Genomic DNA, 21,485 nt, shown 5'->3' with positions numbered 1-21,485 from the left:
GCCAACAGCCCACTCTCTGGTACCAAACACTGTTTTAGTTACTTTTCTGTTGCTCTGATAAAAACACTGACCTATAATAATTAGGCGAGCTCCAAGGCAATGGAAACCCTCTCTCAAAGTGGGCAACATTCCTGAGGAAGGAAACCTGAGGCTGCCCTCTGGCCCCCACGTGTGTCCATACACATGTACACATACACACGTGCACACACACACATAGCAAAAACTAATTTCAAACTTTAAAATAGTAAATAAGTGATATTTGAGGAAAAATAACCTACTTTATGACACCACTTATCCAAATAATAAGTGCCCCTCCTGATTAATCCCAGAAAGCCAGAGCTATCCTTGGACAGTCCTAAATTATATTATGGAGATGTTTATATATCTAAACTTCTCACAAACTATGGGTCCCTAAGTGCAAAGACCATGTTTTAATTTATCTTTATACTACCAGAACTGGATACAAAGTAGATGCCAATCATTTGTTATAAGCATTAACCATTTTCACCACCAATCAACGTACTAAAAATCAATATAGAACTTCCATTAACAGTCTAATTACTTAATTCCATAAGAGCAAACAGAAATGTCTTCCATAACAAGTTCACCAAAATTCCAAAGTATATGGACAATTTTTAGGTATAACCAAACATCTTTATTTTTCACAACTAAAATCCAAAGATGCAATCCAACTAGTTCCAGATGATTTACAAACATTTTGTCTACTAAGCAAACTAAACATTTTTAAAGAACATGTGCAATAATAGAGTGCTATCTATCAATCAAGGTTGGCTTCAGCATTTCTTGTCTTTTCTTTATCTAAGTTCTCCATCTTTAATTCACCTTCTTTGTTATACTGAGTATATTCAATCTCTTTTTCTGAGTTTGGAATTGATTTCCCCTTTGGTAGCAAGAAACATTCAGCATTCAAAACTTGTTCAGCAGTCATCGAACTTCTAAAATATATCAAGCTACAGAGGAGGGATTTGACATTATCATCCTGCATGGAAAAAGAAGCATTTAAATGAGAATCAAAATCAAAACAAATGAAAAGAGAACAAACCTGTAATGATAGAGGCTCCAATTTTAAAACTCCTTTAGTTGCTGACATAAGCTAAAGTTGAAGTTTTCTATCAAGTAATTTTTTAAAAATTCTATGTGTATGGATGGGTGTTTTGCCTGCATGTGTGTAAGGGCACCTGTGTTGTGCAATGCCTGCAGAGGTCAGAAGAGGGTGTCAGATTCCCCTGGAACTAAAGTTAAGGACAACTGTTAGCTGCCATGTGGGTGCTGGGAATCAAACCTGTGTCCTCTGCAAGAGGAGTCAGTTCTCCTAAGTGTGGAGCCATCCCTCCAGCTCAAAGTTTCCTATCAAAATTTTTGAAGATCACAAGGGGCTGAAAAGACAGTTCAGTGGTTAAGAGCACTGGTTGCTCTTGCAGAGGACTTGGGTTCTGTTCCCAGCACCCACATGGAGGCTAACAACAGTCCTAACTCCAATTCCAGAGAAATACAACATCCCTTTCTGACTTCCTTGGGCATTCCATGACATAAAAATATATGACACACATAAAAATAATAAATATATATATTTTTTAAGATTTCTACCAAGTTTGGCTACATTGAAAAGGATTATCTCTAGCAAAAAACAACAAAACTGATATATAAGGAAAAAGTGTAAAAACAAAGAGAATCCAGCTGAAATAAAACAAGTGTAATTTGAACAAAGGAAATTTTCTTACTTCCCCTTTTCCTTCTTTTATGGCACACTGGTGGGAGTTTCACATGAAAGTTCATATCACTTCCATCCAACATTGTACCAGATTCCAGCCAACTTGGGCAGGAACAATAAATAAAAGGCTGAAATTCAGACTGAAAGAGCAAAAAAGTAAAACTACCTCTGTTTGCAAATGGTACATGGATAGATTAAAGCACTAAGAAATCCACTACAAATTATTAGAGATAATATTTTAAAATAAATTTAACAGGGGCTGGAGAGATGACTCCATGGTTAAGAGCACTGGCTGCTCTTGCAGGACACCCAGGTTCAATTCCCAGCACCCACATGGCAGCTAACAACCGTCTGTAACTCCAGTTCCCGTGGAATCCAACACCCTCATGTGATCACAAGGATCTTAATAAGGCAATATTCTACAGCTCACAAGCACTTGTAATGCCAGTTCCAGGAAAATTCAATGCTCTCTTCTGTGTTCTGCAGGCACTTCACACATGTGGTACACTTACGTACATGCAAGGCATTCATACACATAAAATTCTTTTTCGAAAATTAATAAAATTAAATTGTTGCCAAACCATGATTTAAAAAAAAAAGCCTTCAACTGTAAAATACCTCTCAATTTTAGTCATATTAAATTGTTCAAAATAATTTTAAAAATCTTTCTATATACCTAAAGGACTCTAGGTCAACACACCACAGAGAAACTTGCACATTTATGTTTATAGCTTCACTACTCACAATAGCAGGAAATTATTCCTACTATCAGATGAATGAATAAAGAAGATGTGGTATACATACATAATGAAATTTTATGTAGTCATAAAAAATGAAATTATGGTAACTGTTAAGAAAATGAATGCAACTGGAAATCATTAAAATAAGCCAGACTCAGAAAGATAAATACCACATTTTCTCTCTTATACACAGAACCTAAACTTCTATAAGTGGATTTATAGGTCACAAACTGCAAAAGTGATGAGAGGAGTAAGAAGTCTTAGGGAGGTGGAAAGTTGGGAGGGTAGTGGAATACATGTAACAGGAAAACAGAAAAGGAAGACTAACTGGAAGAAAGGGAAACAGCAGCAGAGGGAGGGGGCAAATAGGAGGCTAGTGGGGAAGAGGAAGAAATAAGAATAATGTGCAATGACACATATGCATGAAGACTCCATGATGAAATCCATTACTTTATATTCTAACCTATTAACTTAAAATTATTTACATAAAAATTTAAACTACATTAGTAAAATAATAATAAAGGCCTAAATCAATAGAGGTATTATTTTCCCTGACCACAATTATAGTCTATCATTAAGATAGCAATTCTCCCTCAAACTAACCTATATACTCAACATAATCATAAGTCCCATGGCACTGCACACATACACAGCAAGTTCTCTCTTTTGGTGCAGTAGGGGCACTTTTATCATGGGGGAAACCAACAGCTGTCTAATTGGACTTAAGGCCCATTCATGCATGGTACTATGAACAGAGTCAAGTACACATGACTGGAGAGGTCATAAATCTTAAAGAAAAACCTACTTTCTGTCACTTCTTTAGTAATTTCTTCTTATAGCCTATACAGACTAAGTGTGTCTCTCCCCACTCATCAAAGAAGCTTCTTTTTGAAACAGATGGAGACTATTACAAAGTTCCACAATTGGTCAAATGCAGAGAACAAGAGACTGAGGTGCCCATTTCTAAGTGACATATCTACAATACAATCTCACACCCAAGCCTCAGGAAAGATGACAGAGGAGGAGTCAGAAAGAATGTAAAAGCCAGAAGGACAAGATACTTGCTTCTAGTTAACATACTCTAGACATGACAGGAAAGCTCCACCAATGAATTCTCCATAGCATGGTAGTCTAATGAGATCTGCACAATGATAAAACCTGTTGACAAGCCAAAATGGATGGAACAGGGGTGTTATGGGGTCCGACCTCAAGATGAAGAGCTATAGGCAATCAATGGATGCTGAGGGAGGGAGGATCAGTTTTCTCCAGGGACTAGCTCCCTGAGAGGGTCTCCAATTCCCAATGGACAGCCCTAAACACAGGTACACATAAGCACCACTAAATGGACTCTGTGTGTGTGTTCTTTTGGTGTGTGTGTGTGTAAATATATGTATATGTAAAAATAATAAAGAAAGCGACAAGAAATTGAGGAGGATTGGGGGAACGGGAATAGTGGGTGGGAGACTGGGAGGAAAGGAAGTAACACGAAGACCACACTTCTGTCTGAAATTCTCAAAAATAAAAAAATGTTTGCTGAAAACATATATTCAAGATAACACAATCTCACTGACATAAATGAATTTAAAAGAAAAAAATATAATTAGGTGTTTACAACACACTTCTGTCTGAAATTCTCAAAAATAAAAAAATGCTGAAAACATATATTCAAGATAACACAATCTCATTGACATAAATGAATTTAAAAGAAAAGATATAATTAGGTGTTTACAACAAACTAAGCATAGAACATTAGTTTCAAAACCATGTAACCTTGGAATATACTATAAACACTGTATTTTATTATTACAGAGATAACTTATCTAGCAGTGGCATAAGTAGGTATTGGAATATTTTTCAGTACTTCTTTATTTCTAATGCTTATTTGAATTCTTGTAAAACTTAGAGAATGTTTTCAGTCAAATACTTCAATTTGTGTTTTTGTATATTTCAAATGAGTACATGAAAAAAGAAGCATACCAAATGAAACTGATCCACTTTGGGGATTCCATCTTCATTTGTGTCAAACTCCTGGTTTTGAACAGAGAGCTGTAAAAGAGAAAAAGAATGAATAGCTCCCAATGTATCAAAATGTTAATCTTACAGAAGAGTCAAATCTGGACCTCTTGCTTCAGGTAAATTCAATCTGTAGCCCACAGGCTGCATGCATTCCAGGAAAACCAGGAATGCAGTCCAACACATTTGTAGATTACACATCATCCCACAATGTCAAAAGTTTGCACACCCATAGATCCTAGTGAACAGAGAAAACCTCACTTAAAAAAGCACATTTTTCAAGCAGGATAAAAACATTTTAATAATAACTATTTGCACAAATAACCAACTGGCTCCTGAGGCACCTAAGGTATAATTAGAGTTAATATGCAAACCATAAATAAATACTCTAATATTTCCTTATTTTTAAGAAAATGTTCTAGAACATAGTAATCTATATTATGTTGGCTTCACCAATATCCAAAGCTTAATTACCAAGAAAATAAATTAGGCAAGTTTCTTTCCATCCTGACACTTATGTTCATGAAATATAAACTAAATTTTAAGAAATTATTAAATATATAGAATGTCTTATAGTCACAAAATAGTATATATATTCTGAGTCCTATAAATGATTACTCTTGTCCTATGCACAAACACATATTTATCATTATTTTGGGGAGGGGGCATGTGGGTGCATATGCACATGAGTACATGTGAATGTTGAGGATTCCTTAGGAGTCATCCTCCTTGTTTGTTGACACAGTCTCTCATTCACCTGAAGCTTGCTGGTAAGGCTAGACTGACTGACCAGTGAGCCCTAGGCATCTGCTTATCTCCACCTCTTCAGTGCTGATATTACAAGAGCGAGCCACCCACCTGGCTTTTTTACATGGATTCTGGGAATTGAATTCAGAACCTCTTATTTGCCCAGCAAGCACTTTACTAGCTATCACCACAATCTTTATTGTTTATTGCTTTAGGTAACTCTTTTACAACTCATAATTTCATATGTAAATATTTTACTATCAAAAAGAAAAAAAAAAACCACCACTGATAAGTCAGTAACTTGATAGCCCCAGATCTTCCAGAAACTATACCTTCAAGACACTCACAGCAAGTGTCATAAGACTATTATGCTGAAACCTGGCCAGCAAATACTTCTAATCTACAGTGAAGAATCTTTGAAGCAGACCTGTACAGGATGCAGAGAGGCAGAAACCTTGTCAAATACACAGTCTGCAAACCCTGACAATTGGCATGCCCAGCACTGGGAAGGACAGCCCAGGGGGTAGAGCCTGCAGTTAACTGGACTCCTACAGGACTGACAGAGGTGGGAATACTATCTGTGACTCAACACAAGGACTGCCACTGATGGAATGAGCATCTGTGACCTGACCTCCTTTATTCTTTTTCTTTCTCTATTCATTCCTATTTCATTTTCTTTTTAACAAGCTTCCTCAAAGAACAATGGCTAGCCTGGTTTGCAGGGTCTCCACATCTCAGCCTCCTGACAACTGAAATTCATATAGATTATCTGAGTGCATTTCTTTACCTCTCTTTCCATTCTACCTTGAACCCAAACAGTCTTATTTACACCCTATCCTTATCCTCTCCTTCTGTTTGTTTTTACCAATCCAGTATTAATCATTAGTCTTGCTCTACTTTTATTCTTTCCACTCATATCCACGGTAATTAACATCTTACTGTATACTGTACTATCAGTGCTCCTTTACTTCCTAAAATAAGTACATCTTTCTAAAAAAGAATTTTTTTGATCTTTTTGAAACAGGTTTCTCTGTAGCCCCAGCTGTCCTGGAACTCTGTATGTAGACCAGGCTGGCCTTGAACTCACAGAGATCCATCTGCCTCTGCCTCCCAAATGCTGGGATTAAAGGCGAGCACCACCACGGCAGGCTCACATCTTTCTAAAATTTTTGTGATCATACGCGAGTAGTCTTCGCACCATTTTCATCCCTCTAGTCTCCCTCCAACTCCTCTCAATGTTCCCCGCCCTTAATTTCCTGTCTTCTTCTTTATTACTGTTACATATACATTTATATGTATGTATTACATATACAAATGTACAATACACTGAGTCCACTCAATGATGCTCCTGTGTACCTTTGTTTAGGGCTGCCCCCTTGGAGTTAGATAATCTCTCAGAGAATCCCTGGAGAAAACTGATTATGTCAACTGGTTTTGTTATTATATACGGGTCTTGTAGACTACCATACTACAATTACATATTAAAGGATGGTTGTTATTTATTACTCTAAGTTAAAGGCCTTGCCTTTGATAGTGATTGTTTCTGCAGATAGTGTTCTACTTTCAGGGGAGTATTAGAGATTGGGTCCAGTGCCCTGAACATCAGCCTAAGAGAAAAATGAAGTTTCAACCTTTCTAAGATGTAGTTCCTCTTGAATACTGCAAGCACTTCCACTGAAAGAAAGGGAAGTTTTTAAAATATTTCATTTATTATTTTTATTTTGTATGTGTAAGTGTATTGCCTGTATGTATGCAAATGCAGCCATGTCATGCATTGCCCGAAGAGGTCTGAAAAGAGCATTGGATCCCCTGAAACTGGAGTTACAGATGGTTGTTAGTCACTATGTGGGTGCTAGGAACCGAGCCCAGGTCCTCTGCAAAAGCAGTCAGTGCTCTTAACCACTGAGCCATCTCTCCAGCCCCTGTTCTTGAAAATGCAACCAATAACATAACTACAGATATGAAAGTCTCAATGCAAAAACACAAGAAATGTGAAAAATCAAGAATTCTTTAAAAATTGCTAAGTCCACACTAATAGCCTCCAATGAGAGTGAATTAGACGAAATCCCAGGTAAAGAACTCTAAAGAATGATGAAAATATGTTCGAAGAAATCAAATGAATAAATTTCAAAAGAATAAAAACTGTTAAGCAAAACTGAAAAGATCAATACATGATATGAAAATGGAATTCAAAACAGACTTAAATACTGAAGAAAAACCCACTGAAATGATAAAAGCAAAACTTTTAAGAAGTCAAATTAAAAGCACAATTGAAAGTCATACCAAGAAAACAGATGATGGGGAGGACAAAGTATCAGAGTTGGAAGGCAAGGTAGAGAGTTAGAACAGTCAAGAACAAAGATAAAAAATGTATGAACAAAATGTGTGATCTTTGGGATGCTATGAAAAGACTAAATCTAAAAATTATGGGTATAACTCCAAGGAAGATTTATCTGGCATTATTTCTTGTTATGTAGCCTTCAGCTGTACACAAGGACTCATGTAGAGATATTATATGTATACTTTGTCAATAGATTTTTTTGGACTAATATAATTCCCTCTGGACTTTTATACACTAGCTAAGCATTGTTGGGCAGGGAAGTCCAAGAGACTCCCCAGATCACACAGGCTATTGCCACAGCCCTTGATTGCCTCCCAGAACTTGATGGCAAGACCCTATTGCTGAAGACAGGACACTTTGGACACAGGATTTGGAACAATGGAGCTGGAACTGACCTGGAAGCCACCTCCCCTGAAGGCTAGCTCTCATAGCTTTGGAGAGCACTATGCAGGCTGGTAAGGGAAAACAACAATCCATCGTCCAACCCAGCTTCAAGGCCTAATAACCACATCAATGACTGGCACAGCAAACAACACTGGTGCAGTACTGGCACTTTTATCTTGGGGGTAATCAACAGCTACCTAATTGGATTTAAAAGTCCACTCAAAGGTAGGAAACTCATGTGTGGTATTATAAACATAGCCAAATACACATGGCTAGAGAGGTCTCAGATTTTAGAGAAAACTCCAAAACTGTCACATTCCTAAACAAATGTAATTTCTTACTATGTTCAAAATATGAATCCTTATATTTACAGACAAGTATCCTAGTCACTACCGATCAAAGTCACTTCTTTTATAACAGACGGAGAAATTATTGAGTTCTACAACTGGTCACAGACATTGCCTGTGAATTTTCCAAGCCTAGGTGGCATATCTACAATGCAACCTCTACATTTAAGACTCAAAACACATAAAACAAGGGGTAAAGAGAACACTAATGCATCTCTCAATTCTCATCAGTGAAGCTCCCTCATCCAACAACAGAGGGCCAGGAACACAAAACAATCACAGATGACCAAAGCATAGAGAGTAAGAGTCTGCAGAGGGTGGGTCCTTGGATACACATGTATTAAACTTCACTCACCCAGGGCTTGGGGACCATTGCAGAAGAGGGGGCAGAAAGAACCAGGGAGGAGGTGCATGACCATATGAAAATAGAGTCCTACAAGCTCCTGGGACCATGCTCGTATCAATCTACAGCAATGGTGTCAGCATGCACAAGACCCATGCAAGCTCAAGTAGAAAAAAAACCCAGCACAGAACTGTGGGAATGGGCATCAGGTCCCAATCTTAGTTGATAAATTATTGGCAGACAATTTCTGCTGGGTGATGAAGAACTGATTGTCTTAACTGGAGGGACTCTAGATAGGCTGACTAGACCCCAGTGGATGAACTTGCAGCACTAGGGATGTTTGGAGATTCTAACTTGACAAGACAGGCCTTAACATAAATGACAGCATGTATGAATTCCCATGGGGAGACCATGGGAGGAGGTCAATGAGAAAGGGGACATAAAGATGATTAAGACTGATTAAGGTGTTTTGTATGAGCCAGGTGCGGTGGCACACACCTTTAATCCCAGCACTCGGGAGGCAGAGGCAGGAGAGGCGGATCTCTGTGAGTTCAAGGCCAGCCTGGTCTACATAGTGAGTTCCAGGACAGCTGGGGCTACAGAGAGACCCTGTCTCAAAAAGACTAAAAAATAAATAAATAAAGATGTTTTGTATGAAATACACAAAAATTCAATAAAATTTTTTTTTTAATTATGGGTATAGAAGTAGGAGAATTCCATGCTGAGGGCATGGATGGTATTTTTGACTAAATCATAGTAGAAACTTCCCCAAATCTGTGGAAAGAGATACCCATCCAGGAACAAGAAGCATACAGAACACCAAATACACAGGATCAAGGAAGAACCTCTCCATGTCTTCTTATGGTCAAATGCAGAACAGGGCTGGCAAGATGACTCAGCAGAAATGCTAAGCCTGACAATTTGAGTTTGAGCCACAGATTTCACATAGTAGAAGGAGAGAATCAATTCCTACAAGTTGTCTCTCTGACCTTCACATACACACAAAAATAAATAAATGCAATAAAAATATAAATATATTGAACAAAGGAAGTACTATTGGAAACTGCAAGAGAGAAACAACAAATTGCATAAAAAGTCAGGCCCTCATAGCAGATTTCTCAAGAGAAAATTTTAAAAGACTCTAAAGACTCCAACAGAAAATCCTTAGATATAATAAACACTGTCAGCTAAGAGGCAGTATTTTAAAAATTTAATATACATGGGTCTGGAGAGATGGCTCAGTGGTTAAGAGCACTGGCTGCTCTTGAGGAGGACCCAGGTTCAGCTCCCAGCACCCACACAGCAATTAACAACCATCCAAAATTCCAGTTCCAGGGGATCCAATGCCCTCTTGTGGTCTCTGTGGATACTGCACACACATGATGCACTTACATGCAGGCAAAACATTCATATACATAAAATAAAAATAAATCAGACTAGAGAGATGGCTCAGTGGTTAAGAACACTGATTGCTCTTTCAAGGATCCAAGTTCTGTTCCCAATAGCCACATGATGGCTTACGAGCCTCTGTAACTCTAGTTCCAGGGGATTTGTCACCCTATTCTGGCTTCTGAGGGCATTCCACATGAGAGCCCTTACATGCAGGCAAAACATTCATATATATAAAATAAATAAATAAAAATAGTGCAGTGGGGGGTTGAAGAGATAGTTCAGCAGTTAAGAGCACTGGATGCTCTTGTAGAGGACCCAAGATCAATTCCCAGCACCCACACAGTGGCTAACAATTGTCCATAACTCCAGTTTCAGGGGATCCAACACTCTCTTCTTACCTCCATGGGCATTGCACAACATGGTGCACCTACATACATGTAGGCAATGCACTCATACTCATAAAATAATAAAAATTTAAAAATAAAAATAAAAAAATAAGGTAGTCTACCAGGGAGTAACCAACCACTCTTTAGATTTAAGGTCTGCTTCATAGGATGGAGTCGATACCTGACTTTGATAACAGGCTTAGAAACTTGAGGCTAGACAGGCCACTGGACACAGGGGAGTGCCTAATACTAGTTTTCTATAAATACTTACATTAAACTGACTCCTAATGACTTGTTACAACCATAGATTTATACATCTCTCAGCTCACCAGAGAAGTTTCCCTACACAGCAGAGGGTGATTAACATAGAAACCCACAGCTGGCCAATTTGAAGAGAACAAGAGGCTGCAGAGTGCTTATCCCTGAATAGGACACCTACATCAAACTTCTACCTCCCAAGGCTCAAGGATCATTGCAGAAGAGGGAGTGGAAACACTATGAGAGCCAGAAGTGGCAGACGACCACAAGAAAACAGAGTTTTCCGAAAAGCTGGTCAGTTACTCAAGTGACCTCACAGCAATGGTGGCAGCATATAAAAGTCCCATGCAAACTCAAAACAGACAAAATTCCCCCACGTAGCCATGGGGAAATGGGAAAGAAACCCCAACCCAACCTAAGGAAATTTTGGCAACTGATGGTAAGTGGGAAGGGGAGAACTTGCCTCTTTCAAGAATGGGACACCTGGTAGGTAAGTAGGATGGATCCATACTGAAGGACATTTAGGGACACAGATTAGACTCTACGGGTCCTATTTTAAATAAAATAGAGCACATTAACTTGGGTGGGGGACAATAAGGGGAGGTGCAGATAAGGGAAGGAATCTAAATAACATCGAATTATATTGTTTGAAAATCACAAAAATTCAATTTAAATTTTTTTTTAAAAAATAATAAGGTAGAAAGTGATAGAAGACATCCTATGTCAACTCTTGGCCACTACATGTGTAGGCATAAGCAAACACACCCCCACACATATGCATACAATCATCCCCAAACATATTCAAAACTAGTAAAACATAGTAGAGTTAATAATTTGAATCATATAATTAAAAAGTATAATTTAAAAGTGTAATTTTTAGTATACCTCTAAAGGGTGAAAATATCTTCTATTTTGACCTAATCACAATATCATTATTATAATAAAAAATTAACTCTGATGTCAAATGCCTAGTTTTAAAACATCTTTAAGTATCACAATTTATTTTACTTTAAAAAAAATTTATTACATTTATTTACTGTGTGTATGTATGTATGTATGTATGTATGTATGTCAGTAGTATGTGAAAGGACAACTTTCAGGAGTCAGTTCTTTCCTTCCACCATGCAGGTCCCAGGGATCAAACTCAAGTTGTCAGCCCTGGCGGCAAGCACTTTTACCTGTTGAGTCATTTGCCAGTCCCTAGTTTACTTGTTTAGTTTGTTAAATACAGGACCATATAAGTTATATACAGTTTAATTACTATAAAATCTGGAATATAACCACAAAGAAAGGTCAAATAAGGAAATATAATGCTTAGAGACTTCCAAGACTAGAAGAACAAAGTAGAAGAAAAGTATTTTATAGGCCCTAGTTTCTCAACCCCTAAACTAACAACACAAAGCAATCCAGGAAGCTTCATTTGGTGACTGAATTTAATAAGAATGACACCAACACCAAGAGAGAAAAATAAGAGATACTTTATTGCTGGAAACCTCAAGACCAATGTCCCTAGCAAGGGGGTAATTACACCAAAAGCTGTTGTTGATCAGTAAGTGTGTACCCTGATTCCCATAAGCACAAGGATAACACCATAGCTAAGTGGCTGGTTTAGGAAGTATTCTGTATGAATCACAGGAAGGAGTTATTCTACCATAAGTACCCAACTCAAAAAATCTTATCCTCAGACCAGAGGCTCCAGAGGTCTTTTTCTCCTTTATGAGCCATCAGCAACAATCAATGACCCATGCAGATAAAAATATTATTAAAATGGCTCTAAAAATTAAACTTCCATTAAATCCACAGCTCAAAAAGTAGTCTAGGACTATTACTAGGACTAGTAATCTGTGTGAAAGCTTTTAAAGGGGATGACTAGCTGCTAAAATAAAAAGTTCACCAGGAACCAGAATTTATTAAAGTATCCAAATGCAGTTGTTTATTTAAACAACCAAGGAAAGGGCTAGAGAGATGTTTTGGTAGTTGAGAGCACTGGCTGCTCTTACAAAGGACCCAGATTTGGTTCCCAGCACCCAACATGGTGGCTAACAACCATCCAAAACTACAATTCCAAGGGATCTGATGCCCTCTTCTGATCTCCATGGGCTTTGCATGACATGGGTGCACTTACATACTTGCAGGCAATACACTCATACACATAAAAAATAAAAATATTTTAAAAGCCAAGGAAAAACCAAGCTTCAATGTAATATGGCAACCAATACCAAGATACTGTAAGAATCTAACAAGTGCTTTATTGAAATTATCATAACAATGCTTCAACATGCAATTATAATTTCTCTAAAGTAAATTGGAAAAAAATCAGGTAAAGACAAAAAAGTTATTTTAAAAGAGCTACACAAAAACTGCTGAAAAGCATAACAACAAAAATAAATGTTTTTGGAATGCTGTTTTGACTGAACCCAGGGTCTGGCAAAGTCTAAGCAAGCTTTCTACCACTGAGCTCTAGCCCCAGCCCTCAATAACCAAAATTTTGAAACTGAATAGGCTCCCTGAGTTGAACAATTATAGAGATGAAAGATTATATAACAAACTTTTGGAAGCGGTGATTATGATTTACTAATTAGAAAACATACTAAAAAAAGGAATAAACCTCAGAGACCTAAGAAACAATAACAACAAAAGATCAACTTTTAGAGTCCCTGGAGAAAAGAGTACTCAAAAAAATAATGGATGAAAACTTCCCAAAATTTCAAGATTAAAGAAAATGAACAAACCTCAAATAGATAAAAATTAAAACATAAATTCTTTTAATTCTAAAAACTAAAGGCTGGGGGGGTGGCTTAGTGGTCAAAAGCATTCGCTGCTCTGAGAACTGGAGTTTGGTTCCCGACACCCACACAGGGTGGCTCACAACTGCTCACAACTCCATCTCCAGAAGACCTGATGCCCTCTTTTGGCCTCCTTAAACACCTGCACATGTGCACTCATTACACACACACTCACACAAACACATAAAAATAATTATTAAAACTAAAGATAAGGAAAAATTCTTGAAACCAATCAGAAAATTTAACATGTCTATAATCTGGAATGACAGAAGATATGATGCAAAACTTCATTAAGGCAGAGGGAAATTGTACATTTTTCATGTGATAAAAAACTTTTAACTTAAAAATCTGTTATTTAGAAAAACTATCCATTAGGAATGAAGGTGATATCAAGATAAAGGAAAACTAAAAGAATTTGTGTCAAAAGATATAATTTTTTAAATGGCTAAAATAAGTACTCCAAAGGAAAAGGGAAATACCAAAGAAAGAAAGAAGTCTCTCAGGTATTTAGATGAAGAAATAACAATGGAAAGAACAGTAATATACTAAAGATCACCATCATCATGACCTTCCTAAGTCATGTGATGATTCAAACAAATGTTATATTACCAGCTGATTCACAACATAATCATACTTAAAAGAAGGGAGAGTAATTGAACCTAAATGGGTGTAAGGTTTCTAACACCTTACTCAGAGGTAAAACGGTGACAGTGATCGTGGCTAATCTTCACCATCTACTTAACAGGATTTAGAATCACACAGGAGCATACCTTGAAGTGTTTCTTTAAGGGCTTTCCAGAAAAGTTTAACTAGGGAGGGAAGACCCACTGTTGATGTGGGTGGCACCATCCCATGGGTTTGTGTCTCAGGCTGAATAAAAAAGGAAAAAAAAGGAGAAAGCCAGCTGAGCACCAGCAGGCCTCATTCTCTGCTTTGTGACTAAGAATGTAATGCTACCAGCCACCTCACACTCCCACAGCATGTCTTTCCCCACCATGATGGATTACATTCCTCTGAATGGTCACTCAAAGTAAACCCTTCCTCCCTTAAGTTGCTTTTTGTAAGGTGTCTGGTTATAGTGACACTAAAAGTAACTTGACACTACTAGAATATGAAAAACTACATAGGCATATTTGTAATACCCAGACTAACCATTAAGAAAACCATAGAGGGGTTGGGGAGATACTTTAGTTGGTAAAGTGTGTGCTGTGTAAGCATAAAGACTGGATCCCCAGCATCCACATCAAAACTCAGGTGAAGCAATATATGCCTTTAATCCCAGCACAGGGAAGGCAGAGATAGGAGGGTTCCTAGGACTTGCTGGCTGCCAAATTAATAAATTCCAAGTTCAGTGAGAGATCCTATCTCAAAAAATAAGGTGGAAAGTAACTGAGGAAGACACCCAATGTCAACCTCTGACCTTCACACATACTCACAAACGTGCACAGGTACCTAAACAGACACGTATACACACACACAAATGTATACATACATATATATAGGCATCACATACACAAAAAATTAAATTCAATTTTAAAAACAGGAAAAGAATAAGCGAGAAGGTTCAGTGGATAAAGCTGCATGCTGCCAAGCCGAATGACTTGAGTTTGATCCCCAGGACTCACATGGTGAAAAGAATAGAACCAGCTCCTACAAATTGTCTCCTAATCACTACACGGGCCATGGCATGAATACACACACACACACACACACACACACACACACACACAAATAAAATAAAATAAAATAAAAGTAATTTTAAAAAATATTAGGCTCATTTTCCCACACTTCCTTATGTCCACCATCTCCCCTCTGTCAGGACCCTGTGTACCCATAGATGTGGGAGCTTGTCCAGACCTTCCTTGATTAATGTATCTTTCAACTCTCAACAGAGAAGCACCCTTATACAGCAGATGGTGATTAAGAAAGAGAACCATGGGGCTGGAGAGATGGCTCAGCAGTTAAGGTCTTGCAAAGGACCTGGGGCTGATTCCCAGCACCCACACGGTAGCTATGAACCGTCCTTAACTCCAGTTCCAGGGGAACCCAAAACCCTCTTCTGACCTCTGCCACATTGCACAACACAGGTGCACTCACATACATGCAGGCAATACACTCATACACATAAAATAAAAATAATAAAATATTAAAAAAAGAAGAGGACCATGATTGGCCAACGTGCAGAGAGTAAGAGACTACAGGCTGCTTATCCCCTAATAGGACAGCTACATCAAACTTCTGCCTCCCAAGGCTCAAGGATCATTGCAGAAGAGGGGGTGGAAAGATTCTAAGAGCCAGAATAGGTGGATGGCCACAAGAAAGCAGAGTGTTCCAGACAGCTGGTCACTACTCATATGAACACATGGCAATGCTGAAATCTTGGAAAAGTCCCACATAAGCTCAAGTCAGACAAAATCCCAGCATAGACACGAAGAAGTGGGTAAGAAACCCCAATACTACCTGAGGAACTACTAGAAACTGATGGCAGTGGGAAGGGGAGATTCAATCTCCTATAAAATAGTGAGATGGTAGGTTGACCAGGCTCCAGTGGACAAACCCATGCTGAAGGACATTTGGGGATACACACCTGACTCTGTGTCGGGGGGTGGTATATGTATAATAATAGAGATTTAGTGAAAGGTTAGTAAGGGGTGTGCAGATATGGGAGGGGATCTAAATATGATCGAAATATATTGTATGAAATTTGAAAATTTTTGAAGCTGGAGAGATAGCTCAGTGGTTAAGAACACTGGCTGCTCTTCCAGAGAATCTGGGTTCAGTTCCCAGCATTCACATGGCAGCTAACAACAGTCTGTAACTCCTGTTCCAGGACCCTCTTCTGGCTTCCAAGGGCACTCGCTGCATGACATGGGTGAACTTACATACATGCAGGCAAAAAATACATAAAATAAATAAACACATAAAATAAATAAAATATAAAAAGAGAAATCTGCAAAAATCCCATTAAAAATTAATTTTAAAAAAATTTTAAACAAAGAAAGTAAGTCATACAAAGCAATACATTCAAAAATACCATAAACTTTATAATCTGTTCACCACTTCTCCTGAGTAGCACTCTGGCTAGATCGACCTCACTCTGCACTCCAAGTTCCTGCTAAGCTAGCACTAGTGTCTCTCTCCAACCACCACCATTATTATCCACCAGGCCTTCGGCAACCACACTGAAATGCTCTCCAACATTTACAAGCTCCAAATCTCATGGACAAGTAGTGCTACAGGTAGAAGAAAAGACAGCCAGTAGTACAGAGTAGGTAACCCTGAAGACTTGCTCTTTAGTAGAAATAGTCCCACCGACAGCCTCATTGATGTTGATAATGTCAAGTACCATTGCATACAGAAAACCAGATTCACGAAAGAAGCCTGTAAGGATTATACAAAAAATTATATAAAACTAAAAGCAAACACTAAGAATACAGATCAGAAACAATAAAATTTTACAGACAGGAAATGCAAAATAAACCAAGCAGGTGAAAACATAAATTCCTATGATTGCCCTGGTGGGCTACAGGAAGTGACCATATACGGTTTTCTTTAAGAGTTAAGAAATAATTTTTTAAAAGGTAGAAAACTCGGCTTTCGCTTGGCATCACCTGTCACCATAACTGCTGCCTGTTATCCACACCCCCAAATTTGAGACAAATACAACTAATGTCATCTTGACTTCTTTTATTTCCGTCATAATTTATCTGAAGTAGACACATTATTTTTCAGAGGGTAAGAAGAGACATCTAGCACTTTCCTATATACCTCCATGAATTTGAAATAAACTATCAGGTATGTGTCTGTGAGGAGAGGTGAGCAGCATGGAAAGGCATAGGCATGCACAGCAAACAGAGACAGGGTGAAATGCAGAAATACTGAACTTTAAATCTGAAAAAAAAAAAAAAACCTAGCACTGGGCACTGGATAAGGCAGTAGGAAAGGGAGAAGTTCCCCCCTCAGCCTAGTTTCAAGAGAAAAGAGAGAAAACTATGGCATTTCTCAGTCCACAGGGGTTCATCTAGCATTCTGTGAAAATATAGATTAAATCAAGAGGTCACTGATCCATAAGGCAGACACTGGAGCAAAGTTCCTTGCACTTCCTAAATTGTTCATCATTGGTATGGTTGGAATGGAATTTTTTAGCTGGAGAGAGCCTGGATTTTTATATTTTCAAGCCCCAAGGGCTTTACCCTCTCCTTTGGCTAAACAAGCACTCAATCTGAGAAGTGTGAGCCCAGAAAAGTGGTTGTGACTTGGACAGCCCTGGAAAACACAGGTCTGCATGGCAGAAGCACAGTCATGCTGACAGAGTGCATCTGGTCAGAGTGGATGCCCACTGAGTACAGGCTCAGTTGGCAGTAGCAGAATTGTTAGTATACTCACCTAATTTCCAAGCCTACATATGGAAAATGTTCGCAAGAATTCATCCTGGCAATGGTCATAGAAGTGTGCATGCACTAGTGGAAAAGTCAGAAAGGAGCTCAACTATGCTATTTCTGTTCCTACCTCTTTGGACTTCAGAGAGAAAATGACTCACTAGCCCCTGCCCCACAACAAATAAACTGCAAAATGACAAGCCTAAGAAAAAAGCATAGGCTCCAATTCCCTCTCCTCCACAATGAAGAAATAGTGACTAGTCTCTTTTTATTATTTTGTCTTGTACTATACTTGTTTTATTTTGTTCCCTGCCACTGCTTTCATTTGTGTTCCTAAGATAGATCCCAATGCATAGCTGAGGCTGGCCTAGAACTTGCTATGTAACCCTAGCTGCTCTGTAATTCAATATCCTCCTGTCTCAGTTTCCCAAGTGCTCAGACTACAGGCATGCTATCACCATGCCCGGGCTCTCTCTAATGATTCTCATAACATCATCCCATATACCTTTCCTCTCTTTCCTGTCTTCCTGCTTGTCTTTTTCCTTTCCCCATAAATCCCTTTTTTATTAATTACTAATGCTTTCACCTTTACTTTTTTTTGTTGTTTTTGGTGTTTTTGAGACAAGAGTCTCCCTGTAGCCCCAGCTGGCCGGGAACTCACTCTGTAGATCAGGTTGGCCTTGAACTCACAGAGATCCACCTGCCTCTGCCTCCGAGTGCTGGGATTAAAGACATGAGCCACCATGCCCCAGCCCTGCCTTTACTAATTTTTAAATTTGAAGTTTATCCCATGACTATCTTACTTCATTTCTTTTCTATCTTTATTAGAGGTAAAGGGGTTGTTCCCATTTTTACCTCATTAACTGACTACCATACATACTTATCCTAAATAAGTTTTAACTTCATAGTATAGTCTATATAGTAGTTTTGATTTTAAGTTTACAATCACTGGTGAAATATTACAGGGCTACAATTGGTAGAAACATATTTATCATATGGTACAATGGCAGATGAATCCTTCACAATTTTTCTAGTAACAATGATCAGTGACAATACAAACAAGCAGATAAATTCAAACCAGGAAAAGGAGAGAAAAATCAACACCATAGAGGAAAACATCAGCAAAAAAAGGAGGTAAGAAAATCAGCAATATGGACCAAAAATCAATGACATAAAAGAAAATTTCACCAAGAAAATTCAGGTCCTGAAAAAAATTTTAATGGAAATGTTGGAAATTTAAAGAACATGGTGGAAAGAATCATCAAAAAACTCATACAAGCGTAAGAAAAAATATCAGAGATGGATGCCAAGGTTGATGAAATACTACAAATAAAAGTACATGAACAGCATGACCACAATGCCCAAGAATTCTGAATTACAAAAGACCAAATCTAAGAATTTGCATCATAAAAAGAGGAACTGGGATTAACATTAAAAGCATAGAGAATCTATTCAGTGAAATTATAGCAGAAAATTTCCAAAACCTAGAGAAACAGGCATTAAAACACAGTACAGGGTTCAAAGCCTTAGAGCAGTAGACAACAGAGATAAAAGGGGAACAAGTGGGAAGGAAAGAAATTAAATATCCCTATTTGCAGACAACATGATCCTGTGCATAAAAGATCCTAAAGACGAACCAGAGAAGTTTTAGACCTGATAACACTTTCAGCAAAGTAACAGGATACAAAATGAATGAATAAAAATCAGTATATCAATAATAAAGTTGCCAAGAAAGAAATAAGGGGGAGGGTGCCATTCAAATTCTCTCTCTCTCTCTCTCTCTTCTCTCTCTCTCTCTCTCTCTCTCTCACACACACACACACACACACACACACACACACACACACACCCTAACCAAAAAGACTTCTACAGTAAAAAACTTTCAAGGTATTGATAAAAGAAATTGAAGAAGACAACAGACGATGAGAAGATCTCCCAGGCTTATGGATTAGCAGAATATTGTGAACATAGCTATACTACCCAAAACAATCTGCAAATTCAACACAATCCTTAAAATTCCAATAATAACTTTTATTAATGGACATAATTTGGACTAATGACTTTTAATTAACCCCAGCAAACCCATGCAGCTCTTGGGTCTGATGACGAGACGTCTCCTTTGGCAACCTCAGTTTGGTACTCCACCCAGAAAGATAATCAATGAATATGGGTATGCTTGAAAATTAAGGTAACAATGTGCACGACCCACTCACTGGACAGTGGAGAATAGGAAGGACAAGTGACCTTGGATGACTGTGAACTAGGGATGAAAAGACCAGATGGTCTGTGAAGATCTAAGACTGTAGCTGAACTTGAATTTGTACTTCCCCAGTGAAGCTGGAGAAAGGATTTTGAATAAATTACAGGTATGGCCTGACAGGGGTGGGGCAAGACACAACACAACACAGTGGGAGAAACAGGGTTCCAGAGACAGTTCCATCAGCACAAGGTGAGAACCCAACGAAGGCAGTCCTAAGAGGAAAATTCACAGCACTAAGTGCCTATATTAAAAAAAATAATAAACTAGAGAGGCCTCATGTCAATAACTTAATGATGCACCTGAAGGCCTTGGAAAGACAAGAACACACAATACCCAAAAGAGTATAGATGGGAAGAGATCATTAAAATCAGGGATGAAATTAATGAAATATAAACAAAAAGAAAAAATACAAAGAATCAATGAAATAAAAAGTTGGTTCTTTCACAAGACTTAAACCCATAGTCCACTAAACTGGGAAATCTAAGAGAAATGGATGGAGTTCTAGAAATACATGACCTACCAAAATTAAGCCAAGATGAGGTAAACAATTTAACAATAACAACCAATGAGACAGAAGCAATAGCTAAAATATCTCAACTAAAAAGAAGCCAGGACCGGAAGAGTACAGTGAAGAATTCTACCAGAACTTTACAGCAGAACTAAAAACAATCCTCCTCAAATTATCCTGTGAGAGAGAAAATGAAAGAAAACTTCCAAATTCTTTTTATGAAGCCAAGTATTACCCTGATACCAAAAAAAGAAAAAGATCCTCCCAAAAAAGAAAATTATAGGCCAATCTCTCTGATAAACATAAACTCAAAACTCAATAAAGTACTTAAAAACCAAATGCAATAGCACATCAAAAAGATTATCCACCATGATCAAGTAAGCTTCATCTCAGAAATGCAGGGAGGGTTCAACATATGTACACTGATAAATGTAATCCACCACATAAACAAACTCAAGGGTAGAAACCATACAATCATCTCATTAGATATAGAAGAGGCCTTTGACAAAATCCAACACACCTTAATGATAAATCATGGAGAATCTAGGGATACAGGAAACATATCCCAATATAATAAAGGCAATATACAGCCAGGCAACAGTCAACATCCTACTAAATGGAGAAAAACTCAAAGCATGTCCATTAAAATCAGGAACTAAGCAAGGATGTCTGCTCTCTCCATTCCTGTTCAATATAGTGCTTGAAGTTTTAGCTAGAACAATAAGACAAGTGAAGGAGATAAAGGGGATAGAAATCAGAAAAAAGAAATCAAAGTATCCTTATTTGCAGAAGATACCATTGTATACATAAAAGACCCTTACAATTTCACCAGAAACCTTCTAGAGCAGATAAACACATGAGCAAAGTAG

General features: G+C 38.0%; 1 protein-coding gene across 1 annotated transcript in view; it reads right to left on the bottom strand.

Annotated features, from left to right (window-relative positions):
* Positions 1-694: 694 nt before the first annotated feature.
* Stk31 (serine/threonine kinase 31) overlaps positions 695-21,485 on the bottom strand; it is a 95,709-nt gene continuing 74,918 nt past the window's right edge. Inside the window, exons 22-23 of the mRNA XM_017800239.2 lie at positions 4,450-4,518; positions 695-1,000 (exon numbers count right to left, since the gene is read on the bottom strand). Coding sequence (XP_017655728.1) covers positions 779-1,000; positions 4,450-4,518 — 291 coding nt within the window. The 3' untranslated portion in view covers positions 695-778. The remainder of the gene's footprint in view (positions 1,001-4,449; positions 4,519-21,485) is intronic.

Source organism: Nannospalax galili, unplaced genomic scaffold, assembly GCF_000622305.1.
Source record: "Nannospalax galili isolate Female #2095 unplaced genomic scaffold, S.galili_v1.0 scaffold158, whole genome shotgun sequence".
Classification (NCBI taxonomy): Eukaryota; Metazoa; Chordata; class Mammalia; order Rodentia; family Spalacidae; genus Nannospalax; species Nannospalax galili.
Note: the sequence above shows the minus strand (reverse complement) of the source record. Positions and strands in the feature narration are given on the sequence as shown.